This window comes from Bombina bombina, chromosome 8, assembly GCF_027579735.1.
Source record: "Bombina bombina isolate aBomBom1 chromosome 8, aBomBom1.pri, whole genome shotgun sequence".
In the NCBI taxonomy this organism is placed as follows: domain Eukaryota; kingdom Metazoa; phylum Chordata; class Amphibia; order Anura; family Bombinatoridae; genus Bombina; species Bombina bombina.
In genome coordinates, this window is record NC_069506.1 from 131,019,178 (window position 1) to 131,033,707 (window position 14,530).

General features: G+C 35.6%; 1 protein-coding gene across 1 annotated transcript; it reads right to left on the reverse strand.

Annotated features, from left to right (window-relative positions):
* Positions 1-13,237: 13,237 nt before the first annotated feature.
* On the reverse strand, positions 13,238-14,191 carry LOC128638868 (olfactory receptor 6N1-like). Its single transcript, XM_053690998.1, has one exon. The coding sequence runs from the start codon at positions 14,189-14,191 to the stop codon at positions 13,238-13,240; it is 954 nt and encodes a 317-aa protein (XP_053546973.1).
* Positions 14,192-14,530: the final 339 nt, after the last annotated feature.

Sequence of the window (14,530 nt, forward strand, 5' to 3'; positions counted from 1 at the left end):
GAACTAACAGCACATTTTAAATTAAATATGATATTGGATAACATAAATATCATTGATAACTACCGAATGCAAATCTGAAATTGGCACAAGATACAAGTCAAGTATAACTTCTATTGTATATATGATACAACTTGTTACGATCATTCCATTTATCATATTTACAAATATGATGGGAGAACGCAAAAACGGCGGAGACACAGAATGACATTGACAGACAGATACGTCACCCAATAACATGAGATGGGCGTAGAAAAGCCGAGTCACGAAACAGGATGACGTAAATCTGAGCAACCTGATAGGAATACAAGATAGAGAGCGCATTCAGGCCAATCAACATCCGTGTCTCTGCTCTCGCAAGTCAAATCACTATGATTGACAGACGAGGTACCCAATAACAGAAAAGCTATGATCACGATCAGTTAACAAGTATATAACTATATACAAATAAATGAATAACATCAACATTATCATATAAGAGACACAATAAGACTGTGATGCTAACCAAATAACATTGTTGAATACATGCAGATAACAACATTATCGAGACAAATACAGGAAAAGAGCTGAGGCAAATAGACCAATCAACACGCATCTTAAGTCACACACCCTCGAGTATGACCAATCCAATAAATGATTACAAACAATGCTGTTCCTAACAGCCAATCCGCCAACACCTAAGGGTATTTAAATCTCACGCAAACAGAGTGAGACTGCCCTTTGATACAGCCACCACGGCGAAACGCGTCAGTGGCGTCCCCCTGTTATCCCCTAATTGTTGTTTTTAAATCAATTTGTTGATCCTCCATTCTTTCTCAAATGACAATATAAAATGGTATTAAAATAGTTTCTGCCGCAATAGCGGTGTCTAGTCTAAGCTAATCGAGCTACACTAGGTATACCAAAACCTTGCTTACTCATAGGTAATATAGGTATTGATCCAGGCCAGGCCTAGTATACATAGTACAAAGTTATTTACAAAACATAGCTGATAACAAAGTCAGATTTACCTTAATTCACAATATTCTAGTAATATCTATTAGGTAACGGACTTTTTTCCAAACACTTTAGAAAAACCAGTATTTATCTTTACGGTATTAACAGGTAAAAATTAGGAGTGTGTCAGATATTTATGGTATTAACAGGTAAAAATCAGTTATGTGTGAGATATCCCACTCTCTATATTAATGTGGGTAGCATAATACTTAACCTTAAGAACATAGATACTCAGGCAGCAATATTTTATTAACGGTATTAACAGGTAATTTAATATCTGAGTCCACAACTCCTTACAACCATAGACAAGCTGTAAGTTGATCGAGCTACACTAGGTATACCACAAACCCTGCTTACTCATAGGTAATATAGGTGTTGATCCAGGCTAAGCCAAGTATATACAGTATCCAAGTTATTCACAAAACAGAGTGGGTAATAGAGTTAGACTTACCTTAATTCACAATATTTTAGTGACACCTAAAAGGTAACAGACTTTCTACCTAATACTTTAGATTAATCTAGTACCCATCTTTACGGTATTAACAGGCAAAAATTAGGAGTGTGTCAGATATTAACGGTATTAACAGGTAAAAATCAGTAATGTGTGAGATATCCCACTCTCTATATTAGTGTGGGCAGCACAATACTTACCCTTATGGACATAGATACTTAGAAGCAATATTTCATCAAATGGTATTAATAGGTAATTTAATATCTGAGTTCACAACTCCTCACAACCATAGGTAAAGATATTTCAGTGCAAACCACCTAGATGTTTATGGATAACCACCAACAGCCTATCTGACATTTTACTTGTGATAGCTTAATTCACTGTAATTATCAGTGGCCTCCAAACCTACCTTGAATCAGGAGTATTATTACCTTATATGAGTAATATGCCAAGAGATAATCTTGTCATTTGATTCACAAGAGACTCACATATACCTAACAAAGGTGTTTGTCTCTATTAACCAGCAGTGACAGTATCTGGTTAAAAAGTGGTGGATCCAAATTTATACTTTTAATTATGTTTGTTCAATCCCCTGTTTTTAACTTGATCTAGTAAAAGTTATATTTTAATTTCCTAACTTTTTGCATTAACAATAACGTTCACAGAGTGCTATATTTGTACCCTTTTGTCAGTTCTTCACTGATTTTGTGTATAGTTTGTCCCCAGGTACAAGCACCTACCCCTATTAGATAATTCATATTACAGTATATCAATACCAGTAGGGGAACGTTATAACACACCAGTAAGTGAGTAGTGCCATTGTCTCCTCTCCTTGAATACATATTTGTTGTCTAGTTTACACTAGATTTCTTCAATAGAGCACACTCCCCTTTCCTTGAAACTTTTTCAAGGAAAGTAATAACTGTTTAATATTCACCATGACCATATTAGATCAGGATTTGGCTGCTAGACAGCAAAAGAGGATGAAAGATCTAAATGCAGTATTTGACACACCTACGGGAAAAAGCAATGACACACCAGATATGAACAGCATATTAAAAGAACTACACAAATCACTATATAAACAATCAAAAGTATGGTGGAATCATCACTTTTTTGAACGCTATATCACCAACAATTTAATTCCACGGGGACTACGTGTCCAGTTGTTTCCGGCATTCCAATTCAAAGATAAAAATCTAACTACTGAATGGGAAGAAGCACTAACAGAATGCTCACAAAAACTAATGTCGATTTTAGTTAAACATGACAAATCAGAGGTAGCCAGGTTCCAAATAGAGATCGATACTTATAAATCTAAGTTAACAGAATTTGAACATCTGGAAGATTTCCAGAAATTATACCAGCAATATCAAAAGGAACTTGACAAATTGGAGGAGGAGATAACCAAAACTAAAGGTCAAAAATTGTACAGAGATAAAACTGACTTCGCCAATCAAAAGGTATATAGATGGAGACAAAAGGGTTTCTTTAAGAACAATAAAACTTCCAGCAACATTATACAGACTGATATATCAGATACAGATGGAGAGGAATCAGAAGCATCAAACTCTGATAACTCCAATAATGTAGCCCCAACAACAAGTATAAGCATTCCACCACGCACTCATTCTAGTTTTTTAGGTCACAGTTCAGGATCAGAAACAGACACACCAGGAGGGGGAGAGGCAAGAACAAGGGCCAAACGAAAACCCCAGGAACATCACAGAAGGGAAACCAGGGGTGCCAAACAGAGAAAAAGAACAGTGAGCCCATTCTCCCATATCAGACTGAACAATTAAACATAATCAATCTCTCAGATCATATCTTATCAGAACATCATTCCTCTGTATTAGCTAAAGGGTTATCTTTTTGTCCAAATAATAAACTTGACAAATTCTCACTAACAAAAGATATTCATCTATTTGTTAGAAAACTAATGCTCAAAAAGATCCATAACATGAAAAATAATACTGATAATACAGAATGGTCAAAAGAAGAATTACAAAGTCTACAAGACTTGGAAGATCTTTTAAAAGAGAGTGATGACCTAGAAACCAATCGAAAGTGGCGTGATCTGATTCAAAATAAATCGCAATACATACCCAATATTTCCCAATTTCATAATATACAAACTTTCAACCAAATAGTCTGTAATGAGATTAATTTACTTACTATCAAAAATAAAGGTACCAATATCTCATTACAAGAACAACAAGCACTAAAAGAAATCGAAGGTTGGGATGATGTATTAATAAAAGGATCGGATAAAGGTGGAAACATCGTTATTTGGCCGATTGAACTATATCTATGTGAGGCAAATAAACAGCTTAATGATGCTAACTGTTACAAGAAACTAATATTCAATCCGTCAGCAACGTACAAAAGACAGTATGATACCTTGATTGAAATAGCCAAGGATAACCATATCATCAACAATAAAGAATTTAAATTCCTGCAAGTGAAGAACCCTAGAATCTCAACGCTATATCTAATCCCCAAAATACACAAAAACATAACCAATCCGCCAGGCCGACCCATTGTGTCCGGCAATGGATGTCTAACTGAAAAAGCCAGCATATATGTGGACAAAAGACTGAGATCTTTTGTAGAAGAACTACCCTTGTATGTAAGAGATACAACAGAGGTACTACAACGATTGGAAGGGATTCAAGTAGCCAGAGAAACATGGCTAATTACAGCTGACGTTGAGTCTCTATACACAAGTATTCATCATGATCTAGGGATAAAGGCAGTAAAACATTTTCTTGATCTAGACTCTACTGAATCTCATGAACACAACATCTTCATCCTCGATTTGGTCAAATTCATATTAAATCACAATTTCTTTGTATTTAATGATCGCTATTATTTACAAATACGAGGAACCGCCATGGGCACAGCCTGTGCACCCACATATGCTAATTTATTTTTAGGATGGTGGGAGAAGGAGACAGTTTTTTCAGATGCCAATGCTATTCAAATGGAACAAATACCACTCTGGATTCGCTACATTGACGATATCCTGTTCAGGAAGGATCCAAACCAGATCTGGATGAGTTCCTGATTAAACTCAATGATAATAACATCAACGTCAAATTAACATACGAATGCAGTCAAACAGAGGTGAACTTTTTGGATCTAAAAATAACCAAAGACGAAAATGGCAATCTGATAACTGATCTTTTCCATAAACAAACTGCAACGAACTCAATTTTACATCACAGCAGTGCCCATACCCAAAGCACACTCAGATCCCTGCCAGTAGGCGAATTTCTAAGAACACGTAGAAACTGTTCCTCAGACTCAATATTCAAAATAAGAGCAAAAGAATTGGAAACCAGATTAAAAGCACGAGGCTACAGTAATAGAAGCCTGAAAAAAGCCAAATATAGAGCCTTACACACTCCAAGACAAGATCTCCTATTTCCCAAATCTAAGACGAAGGATAGCAAAACCAGATTAATAACCACATTCAACTCACAAATTCAGGATGTAACACAGATCATACAAAAATCGTGGTATATTCTTCAGAATGATCCGGATTTGAGTGAAAGCCTTGGAGATAGAATTTCTATCTGCTACCGGCGATCTAGGAACCTGAAGGATAGACTAGTCCAGAGTCATTTTGTAAGGAAAAAGGCTAAAATCTCATACCCTGGAAATTATCCATGCCGAAACTGCACGTATTGCCCCAATACTTTTCAGATTGACCAAATCAAAGACAGATTTGGGAAAGTACACCACATCAAACAACATATCACATGCACCACTGCGAGTGTGATATACGTACTACAATGTAGTTGTAAATTAAAATACGTAGGTATGACCTCACGCCTACTCAAAAAGAGGGTAGGCGAACACATGTGTAATATAAGAAATGCTGAATCAGACCTCCAAAGAGGCAAAAAGATCACCCAGATAGCCAAACATTTTCTGCACAAACATGATTCAAATACTGAACATCTATCCTTTTTTGGCTTAGAAAAAATATCATTAGGAATCAGAGGAGGAGACTTAGAAGATGCATTACTTCAGGCAGAGTGCAAGTGGATTTACTTGCTCAATTCTGTCAATCCACATGGTCTTAATGAAAATAACAACTACTATGTATTTCTTCCTAAATAAAAGTATCAAATAAAACAATAAAATAGCATCTGTAGTTAACATTCTAACGAATTATCTCTGAACGACAAGGAGAGTTATGAATAAAAAATATCCAATGCTGGAGTCACTATCCTACATATGGATAAGACTATATGCAACACAAAAAGATTCACATGGAAATATGGATATGGAATTCCATATATTGTTCTGCAATATATACATATCCTAGGATATGGACTCTATCTTTATAAATTCATTTTTTAAGCACTTTCAAGTGTCAAATATTACACTATATTTTATCACTCTAATATTTCAGTCTACACTGCTCCTATTCACTGATCACACTTAAATGGTCACAACACCATCAGCATTTTTTGCTATGTATAACGATCATTCTCACACAACCTTTTTTTCTTCAACTAAATTATTTATTCATCTTTCACACACCCATAAGGCACCCAATATTCAATATTTCCAAATTCGAATTATTATTAAAGTAGCACCAACATATCAACTTTCATTGACATCACTCCACTCATCATTATTATTTGATGACATTCACTTATAACACACCGGCTTTTCACCTTTTATCCTTATTCACTATTTGCTTCACTTTTATTATTTTGTGCACCTATTTAATCTAGGCATTAAACATTATTATTATCATTATAAGATAGAGATTCCCCTAAACATAAAATAGCCCGGTACGCAGAAAGATCCAAAGAATGAACTAACAGCACATTTTAAATTAAATATGATATTGGATAACATAAATATCATTGATAACTACCGAATGCAAATCTGAAATTGGCACAAGATACAAGTCAAGTATAACTTCTATTGTATATATGATACAACTTGTTACGATCATTCCATTTATCATATTTACAAATATGATGGGAGAACGCAAAAACGGCGGAGACACAGAATGACATTGACAGACAGATACGTCACCCAATAACATGAGATGGGCGTAGAAAAGCCGAGTCACGAAACAGGATGACGTAAATCTGAGCAACCTGATAGGAATACAAGATAGAGAGCGCATTCAGGCCAATCAACATCCGTGTCTCTGCTCTCGCAAGTCAAATCACTATGATTGACAGACGAGGTACCCAATAACAGAAAAGCTATGATCACGATCAGTTAACAAGTATATAACTATATACAAATAAATGAATAACATCAACATTATCATATAAGAGACACAATAAGACTGTGATGCCAACCAAATAACATTGTTGAATACATGCAGATAACAACATTATCGAGACAAATACAGGAAAAGAGCTGAGGCAAATAGACCAATCAACACGCATCTTAAGTCACACACCCTCGAGTATGACCAATCCAATCAATGATTACAAACAATGCTGTTCCTAACAGCCAATCCGCCAACACCTAAGGGTATTTAAATCTCACGCAAACAGAGTGAGACTGCCCTTTGATACAGCCACCACGGCGAAACGCGTCAGTGGCGTCCCCCTGTTATCCCCTAATTGTTGTTTTTAAATCAATTTGTTGATCCTCCATTCTTTCTCAAATGACAATATAAAATGGTATTAAAATAGTTTCTGCCGCAATAGCGGTGTCTAGTCTAAGCTAATCGAGCTACACTAGGTATACCAAAACCTTGCTTACTCATAGGTAATATAGGTATTGATCCAGGCCAGGCCTAGTATACATAGTACAAAGTTATTTACAAAACATAGCTGATAACAAAGTCAGATTTACCTTAATTCACAATATTCTAGTAATATCTATTAGGTAACGGACTTTTTTCCAAACACTTTAGAAAAACCAGTATTTATCTTTACGGTATTAACAGGTAAAAATTAGGAGTGTGTCAGATATTTATGGTATTAACAGGTAAAAATCAGTTATGTGTGAGATATCCCACTCTCTATATTAATGTGGGTAGCATAATACTTAACCTTAAGAACATAGATACTCAGGCAGCAATATTTTATTAACGGTATTAACAGGTAATTTAATATCTGAGTCCACAACTCCTTACAACCATAGACAAGCTGTAAGTTGATCGAGCTACACTAGGTATACCACAAACCCTGCTTACTCATAGGTAATATAGGTGTTGATCCAGGCTAAGCCAAGTATATACAGTATCCAAGTTATTCACAAAACAGAGTGGGTAATAGAGTTAGACTTACCTTAATTCACAATATTTTAGTGACACCTAAAAGGTAACAGACTTTCTACCTAATACTTTAGATTAATCTAGTACCCATCTTTACGGTATTAACAGGCAAAAATTAGGAGTGTGTCAGATATTAACGGTATTAACAGGTAAAAATCAGTAATGTGTGAGATATCCCACTCTCTATATTAGTGTGGGCAGCACAATACTTACCCTTATGGACATAGATACTTAGAAGCAATATTTCATCAAATGGTATTAATAGGTAATTTAATATCTGAGTTCACAACTCCTCACAACCATAGGTAAAGATATTTCAGTGCAAACCACCTAGATGTTTATGGATAACCACCAACAGCCTATCTGACATTTTACTTGTGATAGCTTAATTCACTGTAATTATCAGTGGCCTCCAAACCTACCTTGAATCAGGAGTATTATTACCTTATATGAGTAATATGCCAAGAGATAATCTTGTCATTTGATTCACAAGAGACTCACATATACCTAACAAAGGTGTTTGTCTCTATTAACCAGCAGTGACAGTATCTGGTTAAAAAGTGGTGGATCCAAATTTATACTTTTAATTATGTTTGTTCAATCCCCTGTTTTTAACTTGATCTAGTAAAAGTTATATTTTAATTTCCTAACTTTTTGCATTAACAATAACGTTCACAGAGTGCTATATTTGTACCCTTTTGTCAGTTCTTCACTGATTTTGTGTATAGTTTGTCCCCAGGTACAAGCACCTACCCCTATTAGATAATTCATATTACAGTATATCAATACCAGTAGGGGAACGTTATAACACACCAGTAAGTGAGTAGTGCCATTGTCTCCTCTCCTTGAATATCTATTGATCTATGTAATCTATGGATCTATCTATCAAATCTATCGATCTCGTGGCCGGACTGTTTTGTGACAGCAACTTGTGTTTCGGCCAAATTTGAAGTAGGAGGACAGACAAAGCATCTTCTTCCATCTCCCTGTTCCGAAAATCAAGGCCATATAGACCTCCCCCGATAGGGGGAGTAACAGGTATTAAACTGCTAAGAATAGTGCTACTGAGTGCTTAACACACCACGGGTCCCAGACCACATGTTTCATTGTTATACCCTGTCAGGAAAATTATATAACTATCAATCGTATCAATCAAATATATATTGCATCTATTGATCTCTGTAATTCGTATCGATCAAATGTATATTGCATCTTTTGATCTATGTTATTCGTACCTATCAAATGTATATTGCATCTTTTGATCCATGTAATTCGTATCTATCAAATGTATATTGCATCTTTTGATCTCTGTAATTCGTATCGATCAAATGTATATTGCATCTTTTGATCTATGTTATTCGTACCTATCAAATGTATATTGCATCTTTTGATCTGCCTTGCTGCTCCTTTCAGGCAGGCCAGCTCTTTGCATAGAGGCCCACATACTCTGTAACAGATCTCTCTTGCAGGGAGAGGTGCAGCCAGAATGCAGGGTCAGAACCTCTGCAACTGGTATACTTGATTGTGCAAAAGGAAGTAACCTTACCATGGGTCTCAGACGAATGTTTTATTGTTATACTCTGTCAGGGAAATTATATAACTATCAATCGTATCAATCAAATATATATTGCATCTATTGATCTCTGTAATTCGTATTGATCGAATGTATATTACATCTTTTGATCTATGTAATTCGTACCTATCAAATGTATATTGCATCTTTTGATCTGCCTTGCTGCTCCTTTCAGGCAGGCCAGATCTTTGCATAGAGGCCCACAGACTCTGTAACAGATCTCTCTTGCAGGGAGAGGTGCAGCCAGAATGCAGGGTCAGAACCTCTGCAACTGGTATACTCGATTGTGCAAAAGGAAGTAACCTTACCATGGGTCCCAGGACGCACTTCTTTGTTATTCTCTGTCTGGGAAATTATATATCTTTCAAATTAGCTATTTATCTATCAAATCTATCTAACTATCAATCGTATCTATCAAATGTTTATTGCATCTATTGCTCTATGCAATTCGTATCTATCAAATGTATATTGCATCTATTGATCTATGCAATTCATATCTATCAAATGTATATTGCATCTATTGATCTATGGAATTCGTATCTCTCAAATGTATATTGCATCTATTGATCTATGTAATTCGTATCTATCAAATGTATATTGCATCTATTGATCTCTGTAATTCGTATCGATCAAATGTATATTGCATCTATTGATCTATGCAATTCGTATCTATCAAATGCATATTGCATCTATTGATCTATGGAATTCGTATCTATCAAATGTTTATTGCATCTATTGATCTATGTAATTCATATCTATCAAATGTATATTGCATCTTTTGATCTATGTAATTCGTATCTATCAAATGTATATTGCATCTATTGATGTAATTCGTATCTATCAAATGTAAATTGCATCTTTTGATCTATGTAATTCGTATCTATCAAATGTATATGGCATCTTTTGATCTATGTAATTCGTATCTATCAAATGTATATTGCATCTATTGATCTATGTAATCTATGTATCTATCAATCAAATCTATCGATCTCGTGGTTGTGCAAATGGACTGTTTGCGGTTGTTTGCGGTGCCTTAAATGGGGAGTTTGGTCTGTCACTGTAAAGCGGGCGTAACCCTTACACTACCTGATCGATACAACATCATACCTGATGTTTTAAAGCACGTTATTCCAAACAATTTAGGAATGTTAGGTGATTTATGCCCTTTATGGCTTAAAACCAGACTCTGCATCAACTATGTAATTTTCCATGGGAGTTTTGCCATGGATCCCCCTCCGGCATGCCACAGTCCAGGTGTTAGTCCCCTTGAAACAACTTTTCCATCACTATTGCGGCCAGAAAGAGTCCCTGTGAGTTTTAACATTCGCCTGTCCATTGAAGTCAATGGCGGTTCGTCCGGTTCGCCGGTTCGCGAACATTTGCCGAAGTTCACGTTCGCCGTTCGCGAACGCAAAATTTTAAGTTTGCGACATCACTAATTATTAACTCCTTATAGTCCATAGGGCAAAATGATGCTTTGTTTCTTTCTTGCCATGTCTCCTGGAACAAGATAATATCATGGCTTCTTATATTTAGTTTTAAATCAACATCTCTAATTTTGTCTCCAAATTTAGAGGGAGCGAGTCCTTGTAAATGCCAGCTGCTGATTGTGAGACTGTTCATCTTATGTTCAATATATAGTGTGCTATTGAAGCTTTCAGGCTGTGAGAATTAAGGTTTGGTTGTTTTTTTCTTACAGTTCTTTTGTGTTTTCCTGGTTTGTTTTTAAAGCTTTTCATATAGTGCATGGATTAGTTCTCACATTTCCCTGAGTTCTGAGTCTGCCTGCATATTTTAACTTCTATTTCTTTTGGAAGTCTCTGTAGAGGGCCCTGTAATGGCTGTTGTTGGGGCCTGTAGGTTCTCTCTGTACTGTCCAGTTGAAGGTATCAAGGTTCTATTACTTTTATTCCATGTATGTAAGTACCCACTCCAGTATGTAGTTGTTCTATACATGTTATGATGGGGGTGTAAAGATCTCCTGTTATAGAATGCACAGAACTCATGAATGCACCATTGTTCAACTTCAAGAACTTTTTATTAACTGAAGATAACACATCTATTTCACTGTTATACCTCATGCTTGTCCCTAGTGTTAGAATATATGAACTGCAACAAATATAAACAGCAACAACTGGAACAAACCATTATGATATATTCATTACAGGGGGGTTGTTGCACTCCAGTGTTTTTTATTTTTTGTTAACATACGTAGCCCCCGTTTGTTCAGATAATCTGGATAGTAAAGATGTGTACAGTTAATGCTGTGGTGTTGGGCCACCATTATGTTTGGGGTTTGAGCAAAAGCCTTTAGTTGCATATTGACAATTTAAACAATACCACTGTATATGCCATTCATTGGTAACGGGCTAGATACTATTTTGGTTCTTTTAAAGTTTTTTTGTTCCACGTGAAGCTATGTATTTGTTGCTTGAATGATTTTCCTGATGGCATTTCAGATCTTCCTTGGTTTTCTTGAGGTCACATTTTATTCTCTCATTGTCTATAATTAGATCAGAGGTTTGTGTTCTGATTTTCTGGATTTCCTGTTTGTACTCTTACTTGATGGTCATAAACTCTTGCTTTACCCATTCTAGGTAATATTTTTGTGCTAGGTCCTTTTTTTGATAATTCACAGGACTCTACAAAGTCTCTTTCTATTGAGGCCAAACAGTTCCTTGGGGATTTATCAGTCATAGGTGAGTGCTTTACTGTTTTAATTTGTCTCTGTCTGTGATACCCTTCCTCATACCACATCCTACTGCCATATAGTTTGCCTAATCATGCTTTGAATTAATGCAAATTGCAGGGGTCTTCCTCACTGCCCATTTGCTGAACGGTTTAGTGGAGTACATAGAGAATGCAGTGAGACAGCCCAGCAGACAGAGTAAAGCTGTCGGCCTGCACATATAAAATGCTTATTTGCATTAGGATGTGTATGGGCACACCAGACACACTCTGGGTACATGCCTATACCAGCATTACAAAAACATAAATTTGTAAGAAGTTGCATTGCTGCTAGTGACATCTTATAATCACTCACCATATAATTAGTTGATCTGCATCAGCCACACTCACACTTTCTAAACAACACACTTTTGCTTTTTACTTTATTAAGTTCACTTGAGTTATATTTGTGAATAAAAAGCAGAATTCTTAGTATCTTTAAAAAGTCACCTAGGTGTTGACCCCATTCCTAACTAGGGCTGCTATTTGTACAGTATTGAATCAGGCAGTCCATTTCAACAGGCTGTTCAATAAAAGCTATTAAACAACAGGTGGCAGTTAATGTTAAAAGTTCTCATACATCTCTATCCGCTAGCTATTAGAAATACAGAAAAAGTCGAACTCATCATACTCTGTTTGTCACTGAAAGCCAGGAATAGTACAAAAAAAAAATCAGTTTTGTGCCATTGGCATTTAGTGGGAGGTTAAATCTCTGCTCTGGCTTTCTTTTAGCCACTGGGACTACAATTTCTGCTCTGTGTTTTTACCAGTAACCACGGGTGTGTAAAAACGATGGGGTAGCCAAATCACTGTGTACATTACCTACAGCCAAAATTGTAAAATCATTGCTTTGTGGGCTCATTGTATAATCTCACTTACTACCCATAGCCAGTAACTTTCAGTTCATCCAGTATATTTAGAGAATGGATGGCAACCCAAACATTTTAGTTTTCTTGCAATAATACTGTATAGTAGCTTGTGTGTTTCTCAATAATTAAAAAAAAAAAAAAGATCTCAAAACCAAAACATGTAGCCATAGTGATAGTAAAACTTGACAGGTGATTAAAACGGTTTATTTAACTGGACAACATTTTTTTTATCATTACCATTTATACACTAGACAATCATACAACCCCAAATTTATTTTAGGTTGTTTCAATTTGTAAAGTTTACACCTAAAAAGTAAACCTTTAGCAAAACTAAATTGAGTTTTTTTCTTTAGCATACATCAGCAGTGTACTGATTTACTGAAACCTGTTCTATTACACATTCTTCGTTTAATGGCAAGTCTTATCTCTTTGTTTCTTAGACTGTAGATTATTGGATTGAATATAGGAGTAAGCACTGTATAGATAACTGCAAGAACTCTGTCATAATACAAAGAGTAACTTTCCCTGAGTCGTACATACACAAATGTAGTGCAGCTATAGAACACAAGCACTACTGCCAAATGAGAAACACAAGTAGAGAAAGCCTTTGATCGCCCTCCAGAGCTATTGATTTTCATGATAGCTACAATAATCCTTATATAAGAAATCATTACAAAACTGAACGTTCCAAAAAGAATAAAACTATTGACTATAAATTCTATAAGGACAAGGACAGATTTATCAGTACAAGCCACACTTAGAAGGGCTGGTGCGTCACAAAATATATGCTGAATTTCATTACTGCCACAATAAGGAAGGTGGGATATTAAAATAACTTCAGGGGCTGGAAATAAAAATCCAGCAATAAAACAGGTGCAAACTAATTGAATAGTTAATTTGGCGGTCATTATTGATGAATAGCGCAGAGGATGACAAATTGCTAAGTAGCGATCATATGCCATAGTAGTGAGTAGATAACACTCACTTACTCCAAGAGAATGGAAAAAATAGATTTGCAGGAGGCAGTTGGTAAAATATATACCTTTCCTTGGCTTCAGCAAGTTTATTAACATCTTTGGAATTACAACAGCCGTATAACAGAGTTCCAAGATAGACAATACTCCAACACAGAAATACATTGGTATGTGGAGACGTGTGTCTAGACATATTGTTATAAATATCAGCACATTTCCAAATATTATAAGGAGATAGGCAAGAAGAAGGCAGAGGAAAAGAATTGGACCATAACTGTACAAGTTTGGGAATCCCACAAGGATGAACTCAGTTACTCTGCTTTTGTTCCAGTTCTCCATTTTAAGACCTGCAGAGGAAATATACAAAAGTGTTTTTGGTAGGAACATAGTGTTGCCAGATAGTTCTAATTGCCAGATAGTATAAACCATTAAAAAATAATAGACATTCATTTTGTAACAAATGTGAAAACACCAATTTTTTTCGTTATTGGTGATATTGATTATTATATGAGTAACTAATATAATGGTCAATAAATAAACAAATATGAAGAAACAAACATTTGTTCAACAATTTTTTTTATTTGTTTTAGTTTCCATAACAACCTACTTTCATGATGAAAGCAGGCTGTTATCCTTTAAATCAAAACCAGGAAAAGCTGGCAAATAGATCAGGGGGAG